This window comes from Fukomys damarensis, unplaced genomic scaffold (assembly GCF_012274545.1).
Source record: "Fukomys damarensis isolate Sample0158 unplaced genomic scaffold, DMR_v1.0_HiC HiC_scaffold_13, whole genome shotgun sequence".
In the NCBI taxonomy this organism is placed as follows: domain Eukaryota; kingdom Metazoa; phylum Chordata; class Mammalia; order Rodentia; family Bathyergidae; genus Fukomys; species Fukomys damarensis.
The window spans coordinates 6,089,755-6,112,459 of NW_022900925.1; the positions used below are offsets into that span (position 1 = coordinate 6,089,755).

The following is a 22,705-nucleotide window of genomic DNA, read 5'->3' on the forward strand; positions in this document are numbered from 1 at the left end:
TTTTTTTTTTTTTTTTTAATCACACTAGGAATTATACATCTCGGACCTGTTCCTCCAGCAAATCCACATTTGGTGAAGGCCTCTCTCAGGTCGATCACGCCCGCCGTCTTCTTATTGCCTTCTCGCCGCCGCCTACGACCCTCATAGAGTCGCAAGATGGCCTGCGAGAGTGGCTCGTGCAAAGTCCCTCTTTTTTTTCATTTTGAGACAGGTTCTCACTGAATTGCTTGGGCTGGCCTTGGACTTGTGATTCTCTTGCCTCAATCTTTCAAGTAGCTGGTATAACAGATAAGTAGCACTGTGTCATCTGTTAGTCCACTATTTTGATGTTATGATTTATTGAGTCATTCTCTTAAAGGTACATGCTTCTCTGTTTACTATTTTTACTGCTACAAATAATTCTGCAATAAATACATATAAATATAGCAGAAAATCAATATGATTTTGAGTATTTCCACTAGTTGATTTCTTAGAGTAAAAAATAGGAACCTTTTCAATTTTGGTACTTCTTATAAAATTGTTCTGTAAATTAAACTTTCACCAAAAAGGATGAATGTGCTTATTTTCTTATGCCTTCACCACTACATATTATTGTATTTTAAAATCCTTACCATTAAGTTAAAAAGACTATTTCATTTAACTTCTCCTAGGTATAAGTGACATTGAGAATATGTTGCTACTTTTATTGGCCATTTTTATTTATCATGAATTTCCTTTGTGCTTATCTCCCCCCACTGCTTTTCTCATACTTAAGAACTCTGTCTATTAGCAAAATTTGTCCACTTCCTTCTATTTGCAAATAGGTTCTCCTAGTTTGCCTTTGGTTTTATTCATGGTGATTTTTGTCTTACAGGTGTTAAAAAAATTTTTAAACTATCACATTTCCCAATCTTTTTCTTTACAATTCAGGGCTTTTTCTTTTAAGGTTTAAAAATATGCTCTTCTTTGTAAGATTATGAAGGCGTTTACCCCAGCTGGCTTCCAGTGCTTTTAGGTTTCCGTGTTTCACATTTAAACATTTGAGCCATGTGAAATATACTTTGGTAAAGGGAGCAAGGGAACCTGCTTTTTCTCCAAGAGATGAGATGGTTGTTCACTAGTAAATAAATGCAGTATTGTAGAACTTTAAATAGGAGAAGTCATCTCATGACTAAGGGACAGAGGAAAGCATAAATCCAAGGAGGGACACTGGGGCCTCATGCTATGGACTGAACTGTGGCCCCCCATTCATATGTCAAAGTCCTATCCCTGGTATCCTAGAATCTGGGGATAGGGGCTTTGAAGAGATGATTAAATTAAGATGAGATTATTAAGGTAGACTCTAATCCTTTTTGGTGTCTTATTAGAATAAATTTGAATACAAAAAAAGAGAGGCTCGGGAGTAAGTAAAGGCCATATGTAGACCTGGAGAGAAGGTGTCCATTTACAAGTGAAGAACAGTGGCCTCAGAAGAAACTGAAGTAAACTACACCTCCTAGCCTCCAGATCTATGAGAAAACATATTTCTGTTGTGTAAGTCCCCTAGTCTTGGTATTTTTTACAGGAGCTCAAGCAGACAAATGTAGCCTTGCACCCTTCCTGATGAGTACGTGCATCTGCCCAAGAACACCTGAAGGCCAAGAACCAGTTCAAGCTAGGCTCATTAAATAAATTCCCAGCATCTTCGAAAGAAAATCCAGGCTCGGGTTTAAGATTGTGGAAGACTATTAGTCATCTCTTGCCTAACTCCCCTACCCTCCACCATTTTCTTGGGAGTCGATTTGAGCCAAAAATATGTGCAGTGTGCCACCTCTCAGTCCTTTACTCCCTAAGGACAAAACGTTCTCTCTGGGCTTTGGCTCTTTGCCTCTCCTCTTGGATGGGAAGGAACAAAGCTCACAAGGTAGTGGGAGTGATGTGAGAGACACATCCACGGCTAAGCACTAGCACATTACACACTACACACTCACCCAACTACCTGCACCTTTGTCCCACACAGTATCCTGCATCGCAAGTAATCACAGTCCGTGATTTTGGAAACACACACATGCACACGTGTGCACTATTTCTTGACTTAGCTAGAAGGAATAGGGAAATGACAAGGGTTAGGAGCTGTTTTGAATCCTACCTGAAGAATCCTAAGGCTACTTCTTATACAGTGTCTTCATTCTTAGAGCTAAGAACATTTTTATTTCTGGGTGGTTTGGATTATTTCCTTCCTTTTATTCTTAAATCATACCCTCATGAGATAGTGGAATAGGCTGAGTAGTATGATTTAAAGCAACTTGAGTCATTGCCAGTTTTGGGGCATAACTCCAAATGTTAGAATTTATTTCTCTTCCTTCCTTTACTCCCGCCCTTCCTCCTTGCATCCCTCCCTCCTCCTTGCTTCTGCCCTCCCTCCTTCTTTCCTTAAACGACACTCCCAATCCTCAGAGTCAGAATTTCAAAGGCCAGGCAGGCGTGGTGGCGCATGCCTTTAATCCCAGCACTCGGGAGGCTGAGGCAGGAGGATCGCTGTGAGTTTGAGACCTGCCTGGGCTACATAGTGAGTTCCAGGCCAGTCTCAACTACATAGTGAGACCCTGTCTCAAAAAACAAAACAAGACAAAATAACAAAACATAAAACAAGACAATTTCAAGCTCTTTGCTTCAGTCTTAGGCATGTTAAAAATTGAGAGCTACCATTCTGATGACACCACTCCGTGCTTTTAAACGTAAGTCCAACTACTTTCGAATTAATCAACTTGCTTCTAAAACATCAGTCTCTGCATTCTTAGTTTGGTAACCACCCAGGGTTCCTGACTCTTAATCTTCCAAGGATGTTTCTTTATAAACCTAATAGTATGGCAGTATGGTAGGAGAGTTGTGGGTTGATGGACATATACCCTTTGGAAGTTGAATTAGCCTGTCTCAGGAAAAATTCTGTGGAGATGTTTTAATTTGGTGGCCCATTGTCTTTCTCTCCTGTGCTATCCTTATATCTGGAACAGGGTTCCCATATTGCCTTGCATTATCTTCAAAGTCAACCTCACCCTAGTTTGCTTTTCTATTCCACAACTTCTTTCCCCTCCCTGAAACCTCAGGAGATCCCATATCTCGAAGCACTTAATCATGCATTCAGAGACTGGCAAGGAGTCGAAGTCATTCACACAAAGAGAAAGCCTTTTCATTAGGAGAAGTGTGTTTATCTAAATGCACCATGAGTGGCCGGGGAGGAGGGTGGAAGTGTTCAAAAGAATCTCAGTGTCCATCAATGCTTACTGCACCAGAGAATCATGAAGTCAATTTTAAGGTTTCCAAACCACTATTGTTTAACCCTGGCTCTCTGTCTCTTTGGTAGAAAAACTGAATAAAAGCCGACTTTGGGAGAACTGGCACAGTCAGCCCCAGTGGTAGAGACCTCTAACATTTAGCCAGGGGGTCAGCGTTTTGGTGTGGCTGGGCAGGGAGGGACTCATGGAGGTGAAGGGCCAGCATCTCAAGGCTGGCTGCTCAGTGCCTTGTGCAAGTTACCCATGATGAGTACTGCCAACCCAGTCACTCGGAAGAGCGGCCGCCTGCAGTCCTGGGGCTCCCCAGAGCCACCCCAGGCAACCATCACTACACACCTTTTCTTCCCTTGCACTGCCAGCTCCTTCTGCATCTTGGCTGTCCCGCGGCTGCAGCTCCAGCACGGTGCGGAAGAGCTTTTCTGAAGTCTGAGTCAGGAAACCAATCTCTGCATTTGGGTGGAGGCCACAGAGGTAGGGCGACTCTGGGGGCAGCTCTGAATCAATGTACTGAAACCAAGGACAAGCTCACTTAACGGGCAGCCAAGGTGCACCTCCTACCTCTCATAGCAGCCCCTCCTCTGTGGGGTTCTCCAGCCACCCCTGCTCAGTGACCCTGGTGCATGGACTCCGACGTGCATGCTCATCCACACCCAGCCTGTTGCCAACATCATGTTTGCCTACACCATACATGTCCGTATTCATCGTCCCTGTCTCCTTATCAGGAAGCTTGGATGACCTTCTCCCTGCTGGATTCTTGTCACTGCAGGATTTTTCACAGCCCACAAAAAATATGATTCCCTCCCTGATACTTTTACTCAAACTTTTCTAGGAGGCCAGCCCTCTCCTTTTAGATCCCTTTTCATTTCCATCTGCTTATCCAAATCAGGGATGACAAACCTAAACGCATACGCAGGACTGTGCCTGCAAAATGAATGTGTGATCTGGGCTGTGGGATGAGGTGAGCATGGCCAAAAACTGAAGAGTTCGTGCCTCTGGTTAAAGTTATTTGAATTTCAAATTTAAAAACAGAGAATCACCCAAATAACACATCTCTTTGGTCAATTCTAATGGGCACAATCTGCCATGCCTGAGTAATCCTACCAGTTTGCCTGGGTCACTTTCTTCTCTGAATGTTTTGAGTGCTCCATAGTTCTTTTTATGATGGCAAGAAAATATTGCCCAAGTTAAGCTCTTACCATGATTTTGATGTTTTTGTGGTATTTTTAACATCTAGTGTAAGTAAAGGCAAATTTACGTGATTAACTTAACAATTCTTCCAGGACTCAACGCAGTTCAGGACCCTTGGCACGTACCCCGTAACAATATATTAACTGAGTGATTAGAGAGGTGTGAAGAAAGGAAACATCACCTTGGCCATTTGGAAATGTGCAAGCCACGTTACTACTGCTAAGAGAATCAGACATGCTTAAGGTTGCTTCTTGCTTTGCTGCTCACCTTGTCAAATTATGTTGTGGACACTAGGGGGTGCTTTTGCTCTATGTTCCTGAGTAATTCCTCAAAGGTAATTAAAAATTTTTTTTCCTTTTATTTTCCTTAAAGAGTCTGACTTTAAATTTCTTCACATAGGTATGGATTTTCTGGATCAAGTAACTTTTATGACTAGTCCTTTTAAGTTTTATGAATCAAAAAATTTTAAAGCTTATAGTTAATATGTCAGTGACTTAAGTTTCATATAAGCTTTGCTAAGATTACATTTTTTAAAGCATGCTCAAAAGTCCAGCAATAATTTTTTTCAAGACATTATCTTTCAAAATATTTTCCATGGAAGATTAAATAGGCAAAGCTGAATGCTTTAAAAATAGCAGTAGCAATAGTACGTGAGTAAGTAAATAGTATGGAAAATCTAGATGAGATTTTTTTTTTTTTGTCCTGAAGATTGAATTCAGGGCCTTGTGCATGCCCAGCAAACTGTCTATCACTGAGCTATATCCAAGCCCTTTTTATTTTTTATTTTGAAACAGGGTATCACTAAATTGCCCCACATTGGCTCCTAACTTGGGATCCTCCTACCTCAGCCCCTTGAATTTCTGGGATTACAGATGTGCACTACTATGCCCTGCTGAGAGTAATTTTCTTTTTTCTGTATGTGGACATGTGTGACTGTGTTCATAGCAACTAACAGGGGGTAGGAGGGGTCAAGTGATCTGGCCACAAGATCATTCTCTCCAAAGCTCTCTAGAATCACTGTACCAAAAGTTAAGTTCTTACCTGAAATTTTGTTCCATGGATAATGACTTTGTCAGTATCCTGGATTAAAACAAACAACTGCCCAGGTGCTATTTGTAGAAAACAGCAACAAAAGAATTATTCAAACATTAAAAGTAAAAAGATCTCTAAAGCCTCAATTTTATCATTAATTTGAAGATACAGATTCTCTGTCTCTCAAGTTAAATAGGAAAAACTTGGACAGAGAACCAAAGCCAATAGAACCTGAGCTCTGTAGCTAGGTCCTCCCTGGCCCCTGCCTGAGTGAACAGCCACGTTGCAGAGAGTGCAAGTCAGATGGGGGACACCTTGTGAGCTGAGGTCATCATGCCCTGCATCTCCAGCTCAGCACAGAGCCTCACCTGGTGATAACCATTGTAGTCCATGTTGCCTGGGAGTGGGAACCCCGGGGCCAGCAACAGTTCCCCTTCGAACATTTCTGGTTTAATGAATTCCTCCAGATAAGTTCTGCAGAGCCTCCTGTCCCAGTCGTCTGTGATGTGGCCTCCATACATGATCTCACCGAACAGGTAGCGCAGATCATCATAGGGCACCTGAGAGAGGCGACAGAGACGACAGAAAGGTCCCTGTACAGGCAGTGGGGCTGACTCCAAGGGCAGGCAGAGTGTCAGCCACAAGTTGGGAGGATTCCTGAGATCAGGAGCAGTGTCTCATCTTTATATCACCAGGGCCCAGCTGTATCAGGCATGTTTTGGGAGCTCATTAAATACTTAACGAGGAATTATAACACGTGGTGAGGAGAGGAAAGGCGTCATTCCCCCATGTTTTTTTATGGCCACTAATTGTGACTGTGAAGTCTGGCTCTTTCTAGAAGTCCTTTAAATAGGACCAGAATATTTTTCTGATTTTCTGCTACTAATTAAATAATTTTTTTTTTTTTTGGTACCGGGGATTGAACTTGGGTCCTCGCGTTTGCAAGGCAGGCCACCGAACTGCTGAGCTAAATCCCCGGCCCCACCAATTAATTAATTAGATTAATTAATTTCCCAGTTTGAAAGTGCAGAGTGGATGAACTACAGCTCATTGGTTCACTGGGGTGGTGAGGTTTAGGGGAGGAAACCTCTTAGGGCAAATCAGCAAATGAATAAATGAAAGAATGCTGTGATGGAGGGTGGCTTCCCAGAACCCAGGGTCTGGAGAAAGAAGGATTTCTCAGGATATCTGGGTGTGAGTCTTTTCCTCTCGAGGGAGAGGGATCCATGAGCTAAAGAGCCTTTTAAATGGAAGAGTACTACTGATCATTAGTGCCAGTTTTCTCTGAAATGGAGATATAGAAGAGGGGATACAGCAAGAATTTTTTTCAACTTTGGAAAATCCGTACCCTAGGAAACACACTGTGAGTCCCAGGAGAAGTTCTGCATCTGTGTAGATTGGGAATCACTACCTGCCATGTTGTGAATACATATAAGTGGACTGGGGGTACTGGGACAAATTCTCACAGGACCGACTCACACCGGGCATTACTCCCTAATTTGGGTTCCTGGGTTTTCCTAGCTGTGACCTCACTGCAGACTCCTCAGCCTCAGGCTGGTCCTGGGCTTGGCAGGATCTTACGTAGTGCACTTCTGTAGCCTGTAGACTTCTCTGGGGCACTTTCCCCAGCTTCTGTGTGGGGATTCCTCAGCACACTGAGAGGAGCCTGCAGCCCTTTCTTTTACCTTTGCGTTGGCTTCCAGAAAGTTGTAGAGCACATTCACAGATATGGTGAGGTCCCCAGTGTTAAAGGGGTAGGATCGATTCCATCCCTGGGGACCAAACTTTCGTCTTTCTGCCACCACCGCGTGAAAGTAACAAAGAGCAAAGAGGATGCTCTTAAACTCTGTCTCTCTGGAACACATCTCCAGAGTGTCCTGAAAAAGAAAAAAGCATCACATGCAGTGCTGACAGAGTTTCCCTTGTCCAGGGCAACTGAGTGGGGTTACAGTTGGGGTGCATGCTGGATAAAGTCACTGTCTGTCCTGGATAGTGATTGAACTACAGTAGACTGAAGATTGTACCAAGGCCAGGAGGGGGAAGGGGAAGGCATTGCAGTTTCGTTTAAAAAATTATTTATTTTTATTAGTTCATATTTGCAGCACATAATGATTATATTTGTCACGAAGAGTTGGTACATTTACATAGCACATCTTACTTCTTTTTTCAACCTCTTTCTCTTCTCTCTCTCCCTCCTCCCCTTTTCTCCCCTTTGCTTATTCAAAAGATTAATCTCCCTTTCTCCTATTATTTTTTACTCTGTTTAAAATTTATATTTTAGGTTTCTTATATAAGACACTGTGCAAAATATAAGCTTGTGTGTTTTATTTCTCTGAATATTATGGCCTCAAAGTACCTCCGTTTTCCTACAAATGGCTGATGTGTATCCTTTTTATGGCAGAGTAGTGCTCCATTGTATCACAAATCCTGCATGTTCTTTATCCATTCATTCATGGTTGGATATACAGGCTGCTTTGAAAATTTAGCTCTTGTGATTTCCGCTGCTATAACTCTAGGTATGTATGCATCATTATAATGTGATATCGTCAACATTTTAGGATTTAGATTTAGATTACAGTGGGTTTGGGTTATGGTTTGAGGGTGTAGATGTGGATGTACGAATTAGTCTCCCTAGCATAGCTAATGAAAACAGAGTAGTGGGCCACAGGAGCGTAGTGTTGTTGTGTCACTATGCTTAGGGTGCAGGTGGGGACCCCCACAGTACCTCCCCCCACCCCGCTTTTTGTGCTAATTACGGAATCTCAGCCATGTAATTGCTGCTCATGTGACCGAGGAGTCTCTGGCTCATCTGCTGCAGGAGCTGCTCTGATGGGAACCAGACCCACAGGATAAAGAGTGTGTGTCCTCCACCCTCGAACTGCTCCCCCGCATCTGAGAGGCGGTGACGAGACATGGGCAGAGGAAACAAGCGTACAGGGGATTTCTAGTTACGGAGCATGGGACAGGGGGACAGACAGAAGGAAAGAGAAGCTTACAAACTGGCGCTTGGCAGATGCTAAGGGCAATGGTGGCAATGGCACAGAGGATGACAGCCTGCATTTTAAAGGGATAATAGGATGGGAGTGCCTGGACTCTTTGGAATGAAAAATAACTCCCTCTGGGCGCAGCTTTCTGTCCAGGGTGATGTAAGATGTGGCAGCGGGAGCCCAGGAGAAGCACTTTCAGAACTCCCACTAATTGAATTGGATTCACTCCTGGCATTTGTTCTAGGAATTGGCCTCTGACTGCTTGCATGGGCAGCAACACTACAGGAGACAGGACAGAGTGAGCTTCTGGCAAGTCTGGTTTTCCCACAGAGAACCCAGGGCGTAGCCCCTGTCTCTCTCTGACAAGTGGGGCCCCTGCAATGCCTTCACTGGGTACCGCACTTGCTGCAAAGCGGTATGTATGAAAGCCCAGAGGACAAGGCCATTGTCTTGTGCAGCCAAGAATTTAATAGCTGCTTCCTGGGTAGAGCTTTTCTCTACAGGAAAGTAGGATGCTTCATTTGTTACTTCCTACACATTCCAAGAAGCTGGATCCTGCTGCAAAATGCCTTTAAGCACAAAGACGAGAAATCTTACGTTAAAATGCCAACACTGGCTGACAGTGACATACTCACATAAAAGTCAGAATCAAATAATCATCCCCAGACAGCACAGATATCATGGAAGCAGGAATTAAAAAGAGACCAGTTCTGCAATGTATCCTTTAAGTGGTTAAAAACGGGGCTAAAGAAACAGAGTGAATGTCGTGCAGTCTTCTGCTCTGGGGTGTTCATGAAAGCAAAACAGGGCAATTAAAACTCCTGTAAGCACTGGAAGGTAGACTGTGGAAAAGAGAAGGGAAGCTGAAGACGGGGAGATAGGAGGGTGCGGAGGAGAAGGGGAAGAAAAGAGGATTAAGATGTGATATGCATGTGTCCCAATCCCCCCGAAGAATGTCAGTATTAGGCACTGCAAACACATGCTAATAAAAAAACTCTTGTGAACAACGAATATCCTCATGAATTGGTCTCGTTCTCAGAATGAGTTACTGAGGGGCCGTAAATGATGAGTGAGCCTATCTGTGGCAGGGGCGGAGTAACTAAAAAGAGACTGCATGTCTTGGGGTATATTTTGCAGTTGCCCAATGATCAAGATTTGCAGGCAAAATAACTCAAGAACCTCAGCCCATGGGGATGCTGAGCCGACAATGCAGACAGGTGTGGCTGTAGATGGGAATTCCATGCTAAGACATCAACAGGAGGTAGAATGTGTGTGACATCTGCTGCCTGCTCCTGCCTTTGCCTCGGGCCCTCACTGCAGGGCAACTGAGAATGGTTGGTGTGCCATGGAGTTTTCTACAGAACTCCCTAACTGCATCCTTATTCCCCTTTCAATGTTTAAAAATCTGTGTTGAAATACACATGATATAATATTTACTATTATCATCTTTTTTAAGGGTTCAGTTTAGTGATGCTATGTGCACTCATGTTGTGTAGTCCAATGCTTTATTTGTCTGGTTGTGTTTATGGTGCTGGGGAATCAAAGCCAGGGGTATACTGCCACTGAGTTACATCCCCATCTTTTTAAAAAATTTATTTTGAAACAGGGTCTTGCCACATTTCCCAGGCTGGTCTAGAACTTGTGATGTTCCTGCTTCAGCCTCCTGAATAACTGTGATTACAGGAATACGGAATCACTTCCCAATGCCTTTTAGGGCTAGAACTCTCTTTATCTGTTCAAGCCTCCTTTAAGGAAGGCTGCAAATATCAAATTTAAGCATGTGTGTTTCCCCTACATAGAATAGAAAAGCTAGAAATTTTGGAAGTGTTGACCTCTGTACTCTAGTTCAGAGTACCTAGGAGGTTCTTAAAGGCCCATTTGGGAAAAAAAGAAAAAAGAAAGAAAAGAAGATGCCCCTGGACACAGGAATACCCCATCGTTGCCCTGTGATACAAAGGACAGGAAGTTTCTTACCAAAAGCTTAAAACATTCTCCTGGTGATAGTACACCACTCTCTGTTCTAAATGATGTGTAGGTTTTGGAGTTAGGTTAGAAAGGGTAGTAAAAACAGGGCACTGAACACATTTTGCTTCCCAGACTTTGTGGACGTTTCCCACTCTGAGTTGGACCGTGCAACTCCTATGGTATGAAGGTCTCCTGCAGTCAGTAAAGTCTTTGGAGACTCTAACAGCTACATGTTCTCCATCTCCCTTTAAGTCAAACCAGGCTCCAATGGGCTAGGCGCACAGATGCTTTATACTGGGTTTTCTAGAACAGTTGTCCTGTTGGATGGCTCTCCTCAACATTTCCAGTTTTTGGATAGATGACCTGCCTAGGACTAGAGTTTTACTTTCTGTGAAACCAGAGACTCATCGGTGCTCTTATAAGATGACACCAGAGAGAAAACCTCTCCAACAGCACCTATAAGTTTTTCCTTAGATGCTGACAAGGCTTTGTGTGGTGGATGGACTGGTGACCCCCTGGCCACTCATATAAACACTTTTGTGTACTCCCTGCCAAAGAAGGTAGAAGTTCCCAAGGGAGAAATAAAAAATACTGCCTTTCTCAGAAGCTGAAAGGGGCCTGAGCTGTAGACTTTACAGGTACTACTTCACATACTGGACAGCTTGCCCAAGAGCCTGGCCTTGCCTTTAAATAAACACTCTATAGCATTAGTCTTGGAATTATCATAGTGGAAATTCTAGCAATCTAGCTGGCATTTGACTCTTGTGTCTTGATATTCTGGGTCTTTCTGGAGCACAGTGTTCTCAAGATTGTGCATGAAAATCACTTGGAAGATTTGCTAAAACACACATTCCTGGGTCCCACCCCAGTTTCTGGTTCAGAAGTCCTGGGGTGGGGCCTGAAACCTGCATTGCCAACATGTTCAGGGAGACCTTGTGCACATTCCAATTCCCCAGTGCCCGATACCTGGATAATCTGAACCCTCCATACTGGAGATTCATGCAGATGGCAAGTAATATCATCTGAATGAAACCATCATCTCACTGCTTACAGATAGGCTACTTAGACAATAAATATGTGAGTGAGTATATCACATCCATCAGTTTTATAGCTGTATGCTCATCGCCATCTTGGAGTATTAGCTAACAGTAGACTTGCAGAAAGTCCCTCAACATCTCTTGCCAAAGAAAGGCCCTATACTTGATTCCTCTAGCTGCATCTGGCAACTGCGAGCTGGGTTGTACTGAGTTGGGCACTGGGTGGAGGTCAGCTGCACAGGGAGCACATTTCACCTCTATCAGCACTGATGTGTAGCCCACCTGGCATTCCTCCCCGCCCCACCCAGGTACTAGTTTGAAGCAGCTCTCTGTGAGATGTGGTGCCCTTCTTCCCTTGCGCCCAGGCAGTACCTGAGTGAAATTGTCCAGGGCCTTGTGCAGGTTGGCATGCATACCCGTGGGGGGCTCATTGGTGATCTTAATGGAGTTCTCCAGGATGCCCTGAGGGATGATGTGACCCTCAGGGAAGGGTGCAGGCTCAGCACTGATGAAGACCCTGAACTCTGGATGGCTGTTTTCACTGTGCTCCTCCAGCTTCTTCTCCAGGGTGCTGAGCCACTTGGCTACCAGGTGGATGTTCTGGTGGGAAGGAAGCAACCCCCCGTGCAGAATCTGGTTAGCTCTATAGGCAATGAACAATTATCTGGGAGGTAGCTAGAGGGGATTAGGTTTTAGCTTCACATAATTTTTTAAAATGCGGTAAGATAGACATAGGATAAAATTTACAATCTCAATCTTTTTTTAAGTAAACACTAGACAGTGTATATATTTAAGTGTTCAAACGTATTAGGTACACTCACGTTGTTGTGCAATCAAATGCCTTTCAGTAGCCAAAATGTCTTAGACCACATCACAGAAATTGTCTTGGGATGCCCCATAATGGAGACCTGTTACTACTCTGCAAACTGAACCTGATCACTAGATGATCCTGAACTTTTCGAGCATAGTGATGACAGACTTGACTGTGCATAAGAATCCCCTGGAAGACTTGCTAAAACACAGACTGCTGGTCTCCACCTCAGAATTTCTGATTTAATTGGTCAGAAGTGGAACTGGGGCATTTGCACTTCTGACCGGTACTTAGGCAATCTTGATGCCACTTTGTGATCACACTTGGGAAGTCTAATTCATAGTTGCTTCCTGGTCCACTTCCCCACTAACTGATACTTGGATTAATAGAACCCTCAAGAGTAAACAGGAGTGCATGGGCCAGTGCTGTGGGCACAGTACCTGGGATTTGGTGAGAATGCAGAACTGTAGGCCCCACACAGACCTCCTCAGTCAGCACATTTGAATAAGATTTCCCAATAATTTGAATCCATACTGAAATTTGGAAGGCACTGATTTAAACTCCTAGTTAGCTTTCCTGAGTTGTCTTTCTCCCTCTCCAAACCATTCTGCTAATTGTTGCCAAATTTATCTTCCTAAAATATATGAGAAATTACTGCTCACAAGACTCACAATGGCTCCCTACTCCAACCCAAGCTCTTTTATTTGGTATTTGATCCTTCCTATTTCTCTAAAATATAATTCTTATTTGCCTATCTGTCTTCCCCTCAAGTCCTGAGTTTATTTCTTAGTATTAAAAGTAATGCTAAGAATATACCTTTCACTTTGGTAACAATAGTCACTTGGCTTCCTTGAACTGTTTCATTGTGATGGATAGATAAAAGCTCCTCAATCAATATTTGAGGAAGTAGGTTTGTAGAGCCTTAAACACACAGATTAGCATTGAGCACACTACTAGGACCACAGTAATTTGGTTTCTGAATGCTGTTTTCTCTTCTATAGAAAGAGAAATAGCAATAATGTTTGCCATAGTTATTTCACAGTTACTGAAAATAACTAAAAGTAATGGATTTGAAAAGGCTTTGCATACTGTAAAATGCTATGGAAGAGTTAGTAGTGGCAGCTGAAATAAAGATTTGTTAAAGAACTCATTAATAATCCCTCTATCAGAGCAGACAGTTTAGTGGGCTTTGCAGAAAGCCAGGGTTCCTGCTACCTAGAAGCACTGACAAATCACAAATAATTCAGCTGCTTCAGGTACTCCAGCTTCTACTTTTGGGACAGGGGAGGGGAGGGCAGGGTTGAGCTATGCTGTGCAAAAGAACTTCTGTTGCTTGGAGATAGAATCCTGGAATGGATTTAAGGACCTGACTTTGTCCCGCTACATTTACAGGGCTGGATTTCCCAGGGTTAAGGCCTGGAAAACCCACCCATAGCAATTACAGTAATTTAGGAAGACAGCCTTGGTGTCATACGCAGCTTATGAGAAACAGCTTTCTCATTAGGGGCTGCCAACAGCAGTTCCCAAAGTGTGCCATGAGATGTTGTAATAGATTTAGATCCACTTGGGAAACACTGGATTGAACAAGATATTTATACCACAGGATTCTTAGAGCCATTCACTTATGGGTATCACTGAAAATCTTGAAAGGTACGAATTGTCTAGATTTTGCAAAGGAACTTGTTAACTGCTTTTCTTTTTCTCTCTCCAGACTCTCAGGTTCCTAGGCTTAGAAACACTGTCCCATAAGATTTCAGCCTCATCTAGTTCAGTATACCAAGGAATTCTTAAAAAAGGAGGCAGCCACAAGTCTTAAGAGTGATATCACAAACCAGCAGAGATCCTTTGCATCTGTCAGCACTTTACAGTTAGGACAGATCCTACTGGCTGCACAATCAGATGGTTCATTCAAGAGGAAAGGAAGGGATCCAGATTGTATGGTGCTCACGGGAGAAACAACTCTCCGTGAAAATGCCTAGTCATTAGGACTTAAAGAGGCACCTTTGAACTCAATCTGTGAGAGCTCTCAGAAGCCACATCAGCAAAAAATGTGGTGTTCCTGGATGGTCAGCAGGTGCCGGGGGAGGAAACGTTCTGCTCATTGTCCGGGTGGGCTCCATGGAGCCAGCACCACAGTGCCAGCAATGATCTGTCCTCCAGGCTGAGTGGCTGGGTCCCCAAGGCACCTGTGCTCAGAGGCAGGAGGGAGTCACACTTCCCAGCTCGTGGGAGGAAGAAGGGATTCCAGCTGTTGTCATCTTTTCTCCTGGGATTCTCACCGCTTCCTAAAAAGTATTCCCAGGGAACTGCAGATCCTTTTGTTGCTAGGCTCCCAATAAATTAAGGATGAAGACTCAATAGTGAGAGGTGGTGCAGCGAGTCTTCAGGAGATAGATGAAGTTCTTGGTAATGAAAGCCAGTTCAGATGAGAAAGACTGGGTTTTCTACTTAATCTTTCTTTAATTTTTTTCATCGATTCTCTCAGCCAATAGACTGTTTTTTTTTTTGTTTTTTTTTTTTTTTTTTTTTTTTTTTTTTTTTTTTTTGGGGTACTGGGCCTCACACTAGAGCTCTATCATTAAGCTTTCTTGCAGTCCCTTTTAAATGAACCTTTGTCCCTTAGTGGGTGTCTTATTAAATTGCCCAAGCTGGCCTGGAATGTGAAATCTCTCTGTCTCTCTTTGAGTAGGCTAGGATTACAGGCATGTGCCACTAGGTCTGGTCCAACAGGTTTTTTTTTTTTGGTACCCAGGGATCAAACACAGGACCTTGTGCTTGCCAGGCAGACACCAGTGCCACTGAGTTTCATCCCCCTGCCCAACAGGCCTTTGCTGAGCATCGACTAGGTTTAAGGTAGTGAATTTGATGAGAAAAGGTAAACAAGAAACATCACTTTCCTAGGGAAATTTAGTGAAGGATAAATCGTATAACAAATCACGTCAACAGGAATAGAGGACACTCTGTCGGGAGCGATTGTAGAGTACTATCAGAAAAAAGAGGAGAAAGCTCCCCATTCTGCCATAACCCCATGGGAGTTGCATGAAAGATGATTAAGAAAAAAGGTTTTGAAAGAAGAGTTGTGACTCTTTCCTCTCTTCTACCTGGAGAAATTGCCAACAGTAGATGTTCCAGATTTTCAGACACCAGTGTGACTTTTCAGTGAAGGGGTTGGCGTGGCTCCCCTGTTTCAGTTACACACATGACCAAAAACGTATAACACAATAGAAAAGCAGAGCCAAGGAAAGTCCAATTTATAGGAAGGAATCTACAGCTAAAAGAATCCACTGCCATGGCCTTCATCTAGATGCAACCTTCTTGAATGTGCATCAAAGCCACTTTCTTTTGCAAGCAGAACTATGTACACTACAGAGAGCTGTGGAGCAGGTAAGGGGGAAGAAGAGTTACTGGAGGTGGCGGGGGGAGAGGATGTGCGAGTGAGGGGCGTTGGGAAGAGAGAAGATGAGGATGTGAAGGAGGCAAGGCCATAGCAGGACAGGTGTGTGAAAGACGAGAATGCACAAGGATTATGGGGTGAAGACTAAATAGGCATCGGGTCAAGAATGACCCAGATCAGGGCACAGGGGACGTACCTGCAAAATAACCCAGTGGCCTTTCTTGGCAGCTAGGTCTAGTGCAGCTTCAGCCACAACTTCCTGTCCTTGTCCCAAAGACACATTGTGAAAGTTTCGATTGTTGAAACTATATCCGAGTTTTCTTCCTAAAAGGGGTACAGAGTTGTCATGATCATTTCTCGAGTTGAATGATTGTGTTAATGTTCATAAGGAAATGCATAGCTCCATATCACCCCAAATCTGGTGCACCTCTCCTCTACGTCTCCCATTTCAAGTCCACTAGCCTACGTAGTTGCTGGTGTTCAAAGGGTCATAGAATGAGTGCTGTAGGTGTGGTCTCTTCTGGTGTGTTCTGTACTCTGAATGTGTATGGTCTCTTCCCTCCAGGGAAGGCCAAGGGGCAGGATTCAATTACTTCTAGCTTTCTGTATCTTACACTGTGTTAACTTCTTTCCTTATTATTCTCAAAACATAGAATAATTTTAGTTGATTAATTTGTATGAATCAGAGTTAAGAGAGGGAAGAGGCGAAACTGAAGGGTTTTGTTGCATAGGTGTGAATGTTTTAATGTACGTGTCTTGATAAGTTTTGCTGATGTTAAAAAAGTAATGAACATAAAAACAAAGTATCATAATCATGCCTTTAAAGCAGGGCCAGGGCCCATGAGTTGTTCTCCAAGACCAAAGAACACTTAACACAGAAAAATGGCATTAATATAGAAGACCAATTCTGATTACATATTAGCTATTGGCCCAATCCAATAAAGTTTAAAGAAATTATGTATCATTCTTTAGATAAAAAGATTATAGAAATGTATACCACAAAGGAATCAACAAGTAATTTTTCTAGGAAGGTGAAGTAGCTAAGAAATTAAAAAAAGAAAAAGAATAAAAATGTGTCCTCAAAATATTTATTCTCAGAGGAAATAAAATGGTACTTGTGCAAGAAAGGTTTTGAAACAAACTTGTTAATATTGGATATTTCTTTTAAATATGAAAAGAAAAGGTATGGATTCTCTTTCAAGTGAATAGGACAACCAAGATGGTGACTTTTTGTATTGAGAAATAGTTATTATAGATTCAACTGAGATGAACCCAAGAAATACTTTTATTAAACTATAAATCCTACCTGGCAATACTTTTCATGTCAGCTTTAAAATGGGGGAGATAAACAACTAATTCCAGAGAAAATACCAGGATAAAAGGTGCCGGGATTATTAGATGGCTTCTGTGATGTTTGTACTCACAAAAGAGCCTATTTATTTTCTTTATTTGTGAGAGAAGGAAACTCAGACAGAGGTACTTAATAAAGATTCTTTGGAAAACTACAGATTGGAAGGGTTGTAGGTGCGGGCAAAGCCCAGCTTTGCAGAGCCCAGCTAGGATCAGTCTGCATCACTCTAGGCTTGAGACAGAGAAGAAAAAAATGGGTCTTGGAAACAATGAGAATGTTTAAAATGGATGGGCCACACAGCTTCACCGCTTAGTCAAACATGACTGGGTCACACGGGAGTCCCACAGTTTGTGAGGTCAGCTTGCAGAATCCTTCCACTTGCTACTTCGAGGTCTTGGAGACACCATCTAGGTCATGACCAAGCCTCTCACCTTCAGAATGTTTTGTCCTATGGCTTCCAGGCCCTTACTTCCACTACTCATCTCTCCCTTTCTGACTTTGCGTCCAGCTCTCCAAATGGTGGTGTCGCCTCGAACCATAGTAAACCCCTTTGACCTCTTCACTGTGCAGCTCATCTCCTCTCTGTCTCTTTGAGGACATTCTGACTCTTACATACCACCTTTTTACTACCAGCGATTTGATTCCATCTCTACTATTAGAAAATATATGGTACCTAGTAGAAACTCCCTTGGTTTACTGCCATTTTATTTGCATCTGTGCATATCCCTCTCTTAATAAGAAAGGCACACTTCCCCTGCCTATCACTCTGTTCTCGAAATCCCATCTCTTCCTGTAACTTCAATGGTTCTCTGTTCACTTTTCTGATCTCTGGAATATAAAAAATAAATTTCTTGCATTGCAAAAAAATAATACACCATGAATCCTGAAGCAACTCTCTAAAGACTACACTTGTCCCAATCGAATTTTTCTTTCTTTCTTTTCTTTTTTTTTTGGTACTTGGGATTGAATTTGCACTGAGATACATTCCGGGTCCTTTTATAAAAAAAAATTTTTTTTGAGACACGTTCTCGCTAAGTCACTAAGTTGCCCAGACTGGTCTTGAACGTTTGATTTTCCTGACTCAGCCTCCTAGAGTGCTGGAATTACAAGTGTGTGACACCACACTGGGCTCTAATGCACTTCTAATTACCTTCTGAAGAAAAGAAAATGGGGCTGGGCACCATAAAAAAAGTGGCTTGACTCAAAATATTGATGATCTGGCTGCAAAGATACTAAGTTACATCAGGCCTACCCAGATCCAAGTGAGCTCATTATTTTGATCAGAACATCAGAAAAAGGAGGCAGCAGAAGCCGAAGGTGGGATACACGGCTTCTTTCTAATCATAAAATAGAAGTGACAGAATTCGCTTTGTCAAAGCCAGGCAAACAAAGGAGGAAGGCAGCCAAGTAAGATCATGCTACAGACAAGGGAGAGAAAGACCAGAGCGGACGCCTGTGTAAGAATGGTGAGGGAAAGGCCAAAGACGCAGCTCCTCTTCCAAAGGCTGCGACAAGTGGATCTGAAGGAAGGAGCCCACTGAGCTGTCTCCAAGGACAGATGAGGTATCCTCATCATTAAAGTGCCGCGCAGTGCTACTGTACTTTAACTTTTCAAAGTCTTTTCACTTACAAGATTTCATTTTTATCTCAAGTAACTTGAGGGGGTAGGAAGATATCTCAGGCAATAAAAAATGAGGGAGAAGAAGGTGAAGCAAAAGTGAAAATAAATGAGCAATCAAGGCATTGTGGCTCATTTGGCAAGCAGGTGATGAGAAAAAAGAGGGAAGAAAGGTACAGTTAAAGCGCTGCAATCAGAGATGCAAGAAGGACAACAGTGAGGGTGGATGGTGGTAGACGCATATAAAGACGGAGGCCAGGAAAGTCTGTAGGATTTCCTCTTTCTTAGCCTCCTCCTCTTTCACAAATACTGAGGAAGGAAAATCTTGGGAGGAGACAAAGTGGCACAAAAGGACCAGAAAAATATAGGTCCCTAAACAAAAGTCAGTAGAGGAGGGAGCTGAGGGAACTCCCAGCTTGTCTATGTGCACTGCATTTTATTAAGGGGGAGGTGGGTGAAATGAAGACAAAGAATCACATCTTTACTCTTGGGTTTTACACACCTATCCAATATTAAGAACTGTCAGAAGGGCCGGGGATTTGGCCCAGTGGTTCCACTGCCTGCCTGGCAAGCTCAATGGCCTGAGTTTGATCCCCAGTACCCAAAAAGGGGGGTAAAAAAAGAGTCATTTGAACTACATAGCAAGACCTTGTCTCAAAAATTTAAAAGAAGCTATTGCCGGGCATGGTGGCGCACACCTGTGATCCCAGCACTCGAGAGGCTGAGGCAGGAGGGTCGCTGTGAGTTCAAGACAAGCCTGGGCTACATAGCGAGTTCCAGGTCAGCCTCAACTACATAGTGAGACCCTGTCTCAAAAAACAAACAAACGAACAAAAAAAAAAACAAAAAACAAAAAACAGAAAAAAAAAAGAACTGCCACGGCAAAAGAAAAGAATGGAGAAATGAAGGAGTTAAGAACACAGATCAAATGTCCAAAGATGGAAAAATACTAAGCTTTTAAAAAGTCTAAACAGAGGGATACAATGAACTGTGTGATACACAGATCCTGAACAAAAAAAGCAAAGAGACTGAATTCATTCAATACAATGGGGATAGGGAAGGTTGGGGAAAATGTTTGGACGAGCCACGTGGATTCCAAATTTGAAGACAGGGGCTCATCAGGCAGCCTGACTACATTCAAAATGTGGAAAGCCTGTGTGTCTTGAGAATATATGTTCTAAGTGGGTGAGTTAGAAAATAAACCACTAAGAAGGTGGAAAGGGAGGACGCGAGAGAGGGAGAATGGCGCAGGTGTCTCAGCCATCTCTAGCTGATGAACAGCAATACTGCTTCTGGAGGTATACATTAAGAGTAAGCCAAGGGCAATTCTGGATAATGCATTCAGAGACAAAATAACCAGTAAATATCGAGAAGGGTCAATTTGCCTGAGATGACAGGAAGCTTCAAACTACATGATGGAAGAGCTGGAGGGCAATTGGCTAAGAGAGTTAGGAAATTGCTCATAAACAGAGTACATGAAAACTTCTAAAAAGAAAACACTGAATAAAAATGAATCAACTAGATTTGCCCATAGGAAAGGAACAAGGTCTCCAGTGGACGGAAGGAAGGCACGGACTTATAAGAATGTGAGAGTCGGGAATAACATATCTATGACAACGATTCTTGTAATACTTATTCATTTGTTGGTTAATTCAATAAATACTGGCCGGGCACATTATCTGTGCTGGTCACACTGAGGCTCTGGTAAGAAGGTGTTTTAAACCAGATGATACAGTTTCTGACCTCAAGGATGTTGGTGACAAGCTTGTAGATGCACAGAAGTTAAAATTATAACAGAATGATTAAATCAGAATTGTATTAAGTGTTCTGACGCAAACGGAGCAAGAGCTATAAGAATGTATAATGGGGCACCAAATAGTCCTGCCAGGAGGAGGTCAAGGGAGACTGATCTTTGAAGGATGAGTAGGCAGTGGGCTGTTGAAATTATTTCAGATAAAAGGGACCTACTGTGAAAGTGCCCTAGTTCAGGAAGTCTCATGGTATGACTAAGGGTCTAAGAAGGCCACTTAGCTGGAGTAAAGTGGGAATGGGGGAAGGAAAAATCCTATGCTTGAGAGAAAGGCCTGGCTATACAGGACACACTGAGCATGTGAGTGATACTGGACTTAACTTTTAGAATAATGGGAGCCCAGTAGAAGATTTTAAGCAGGAGAGTGACATGACTAGATCGGGGATTTAGCAAGATGGCTCTGAATGCAGCTTGGTAAAGGAATGCAGGTGAGTTAAGAGGCTGTTTCAGGCAAAAGATGTTGGTGATTCATACTTGAATCCAAATGAAAATAGAGTCAATTAGAACTAAGTGTGGTGGATGGTGGAGGAGAATTTTAAAATGATTGATACCCAATTCTGCATTACCAAAAACATGGAGTCAAATTTCTAGTGCTAAACAGAGATGTGACTTTTCCTTGAAAATGACCTGTTAAGAGTGGAGTAGGTGAATAGAAAGGAACTACAGTTAGACACAGATCATGAAATTTTAGGGCACAGGGTGGAAAAATATCCTAAAGTTTCTAGGGAATTAAAAATGGGTTACCAAACAAGTAATAAAAGAAAAATAATACTAATAGTATATGAGCATTAATGTACAAAACTAGCTTTAGAAGACAACAGAGCCATTTATTCAAAGTTCTAAGTAAAAATCATTTGGGACCTAGAAAAACTAGCAAATAATTATATTGGCAAAATTAAGGCACTGTTAGACACACAAGGATTCAGAAATCTTACTTCTCATGATTCTTTTCTGATGATTTATTTCAATGAAATAAAGACACAAAAATAGGAAATAAAAGATATGTGGTACAAAGGCATTAAAACTAATACTACATCAAGAAAATAAGTTCCAAGATGTTGGCTTCCTAGAAGGCTTCTGAAGGCAATTGCCTAGTAGGCAATTTATCTGTATTAGAATAGCACGCCAAAAGGTTCTAGGGAAAATCTCATCAAGAAAATTAGAATGGATTCCTTTCAACAGACAGAATGAATAAGAAATTAGAGATTATGCTGAATGGAATAGTCATTTTTTTCTTCCAAGAAAATAAAAGGCAATTTGCAACTCCAGGAAAAACTAGAAGCTAGAAAAGAAAATCATCATTTACATATGAAACAAACTGAAATCTTACATGATTTACTACACTTGATCTTAGCCAAAAGGCCCAGAAGTGATTTTGCATGATTTTAAACCTCTATGCTAAGAACATTCTTCTCTGAAGGCCCCTACAGATTATGGAGTTGAATAAAAAAGAAGGAAATGTAATCTGACATTCTTGGCTCTGTATAATATATTTATATGCATTAAGATTTAAGTACTGGCTTTTTAATTTAAAGTTAATATTTAGAAAATGATTAATGGTAGTAACAGAAAAGAACATTAATTTATTCCTATCTGAAAAAAATGTATACATGACAAAAGTTGCAAAATGGAACCTTCAGCTTATATAGAGGAAGTAAAGAGAAATCATCTAGAATTCATGGAATAAAATTTTAAATTTTGCTACAAGTACTTAAATTACAACATTTCTAAAAGAGGAGTTCAACATTTTAATAAAGATCTCAAAATTTGGGAGTTAACATTGAATTATATAACATAAAGGAAATGAACAAACTTCTAGAAAGAAACAAGTTACTGAAGAAGAGTCAAAGAAAAGTAGAAAATCTGAACAGAACTGGGAAGGAAATCGAGGAAGTAATTTAAAAACTCCTAATCAGATAAATTTAGACCCAGAAGACTGCATCACTGAGTTCTTCCAAACATTCATGAGACTTAATACCAATTAGTATGGTTTGAGTGTTTTTAGGCATTCATGTGATTAGGGTTTTGTTTTCATGATGATGATATTGGGGGTGCTGTGAAGCCTTTACGATCTGGGGCCTCATGGGAAGTCCTGGGGTCCTTGAGGGCCCTAGTCTAGAAAGTGATTATCTTGTGTGACTCTGGAGCTTTTCTGAGTGGGTTGTTATATAAGGAACAAGCCTGGCGCCTGCCTCTCTCTCGGCTTCCTAGCTAGCTATGTGATTCTTTGTACACACGTGTTCCAGCCATCCAGCATG

The 22,705-nt window shown here is 42.1% G+C and overlaps 1 protein-coding gene and 1 pseudogene across 6 annotated transcripts in view; both read right to left on the reverse strand.

Annotated features, from left to right (window-relative positions):
• Window positions 1–1,988, reverse strand: part of LOC117285834 — a 3,347-nt pseudogene extending 1,359 nt beyond the window's left edge.
• Dnah9 (dynein axonemal heavy chain 9) overlaps window positions 1–22,705 on the reverse strand; it is a 331,965-nt gene that overhangs the window by 20,161 nt on the left and 289,099 nt on the right. For all 6 annotated transcript variants that reach the window (XM_010615004.2, XM_033762784.1, XM_010615000.2 and 3 more), the window contains 5 exons: window positions 15,865–15,992; window positions 11,836–12,063; window positions 7,160–7,351; window positions 5,843–6,034; window positions 3,591–3,761 (listed from right to left, as the gene is read on the reverse strand). In XM_010615004.2, coding sequence (XP_010613306.1) covers window positions 3,591–3,761; window positions 5,843–6,034; window positions 7,160–7,351; window positions 11,836–12,063; window positions 15,865–15,992 — 911 coding nt within the window. The remainder of the gene's footprint in view (window positions 1–3,590; window positions 3,762–5,842; window positions 6,035–7,159; window positions 7,352–11,835; window positions 12,064–15,864; window positions 15,993–22,705) is intronic.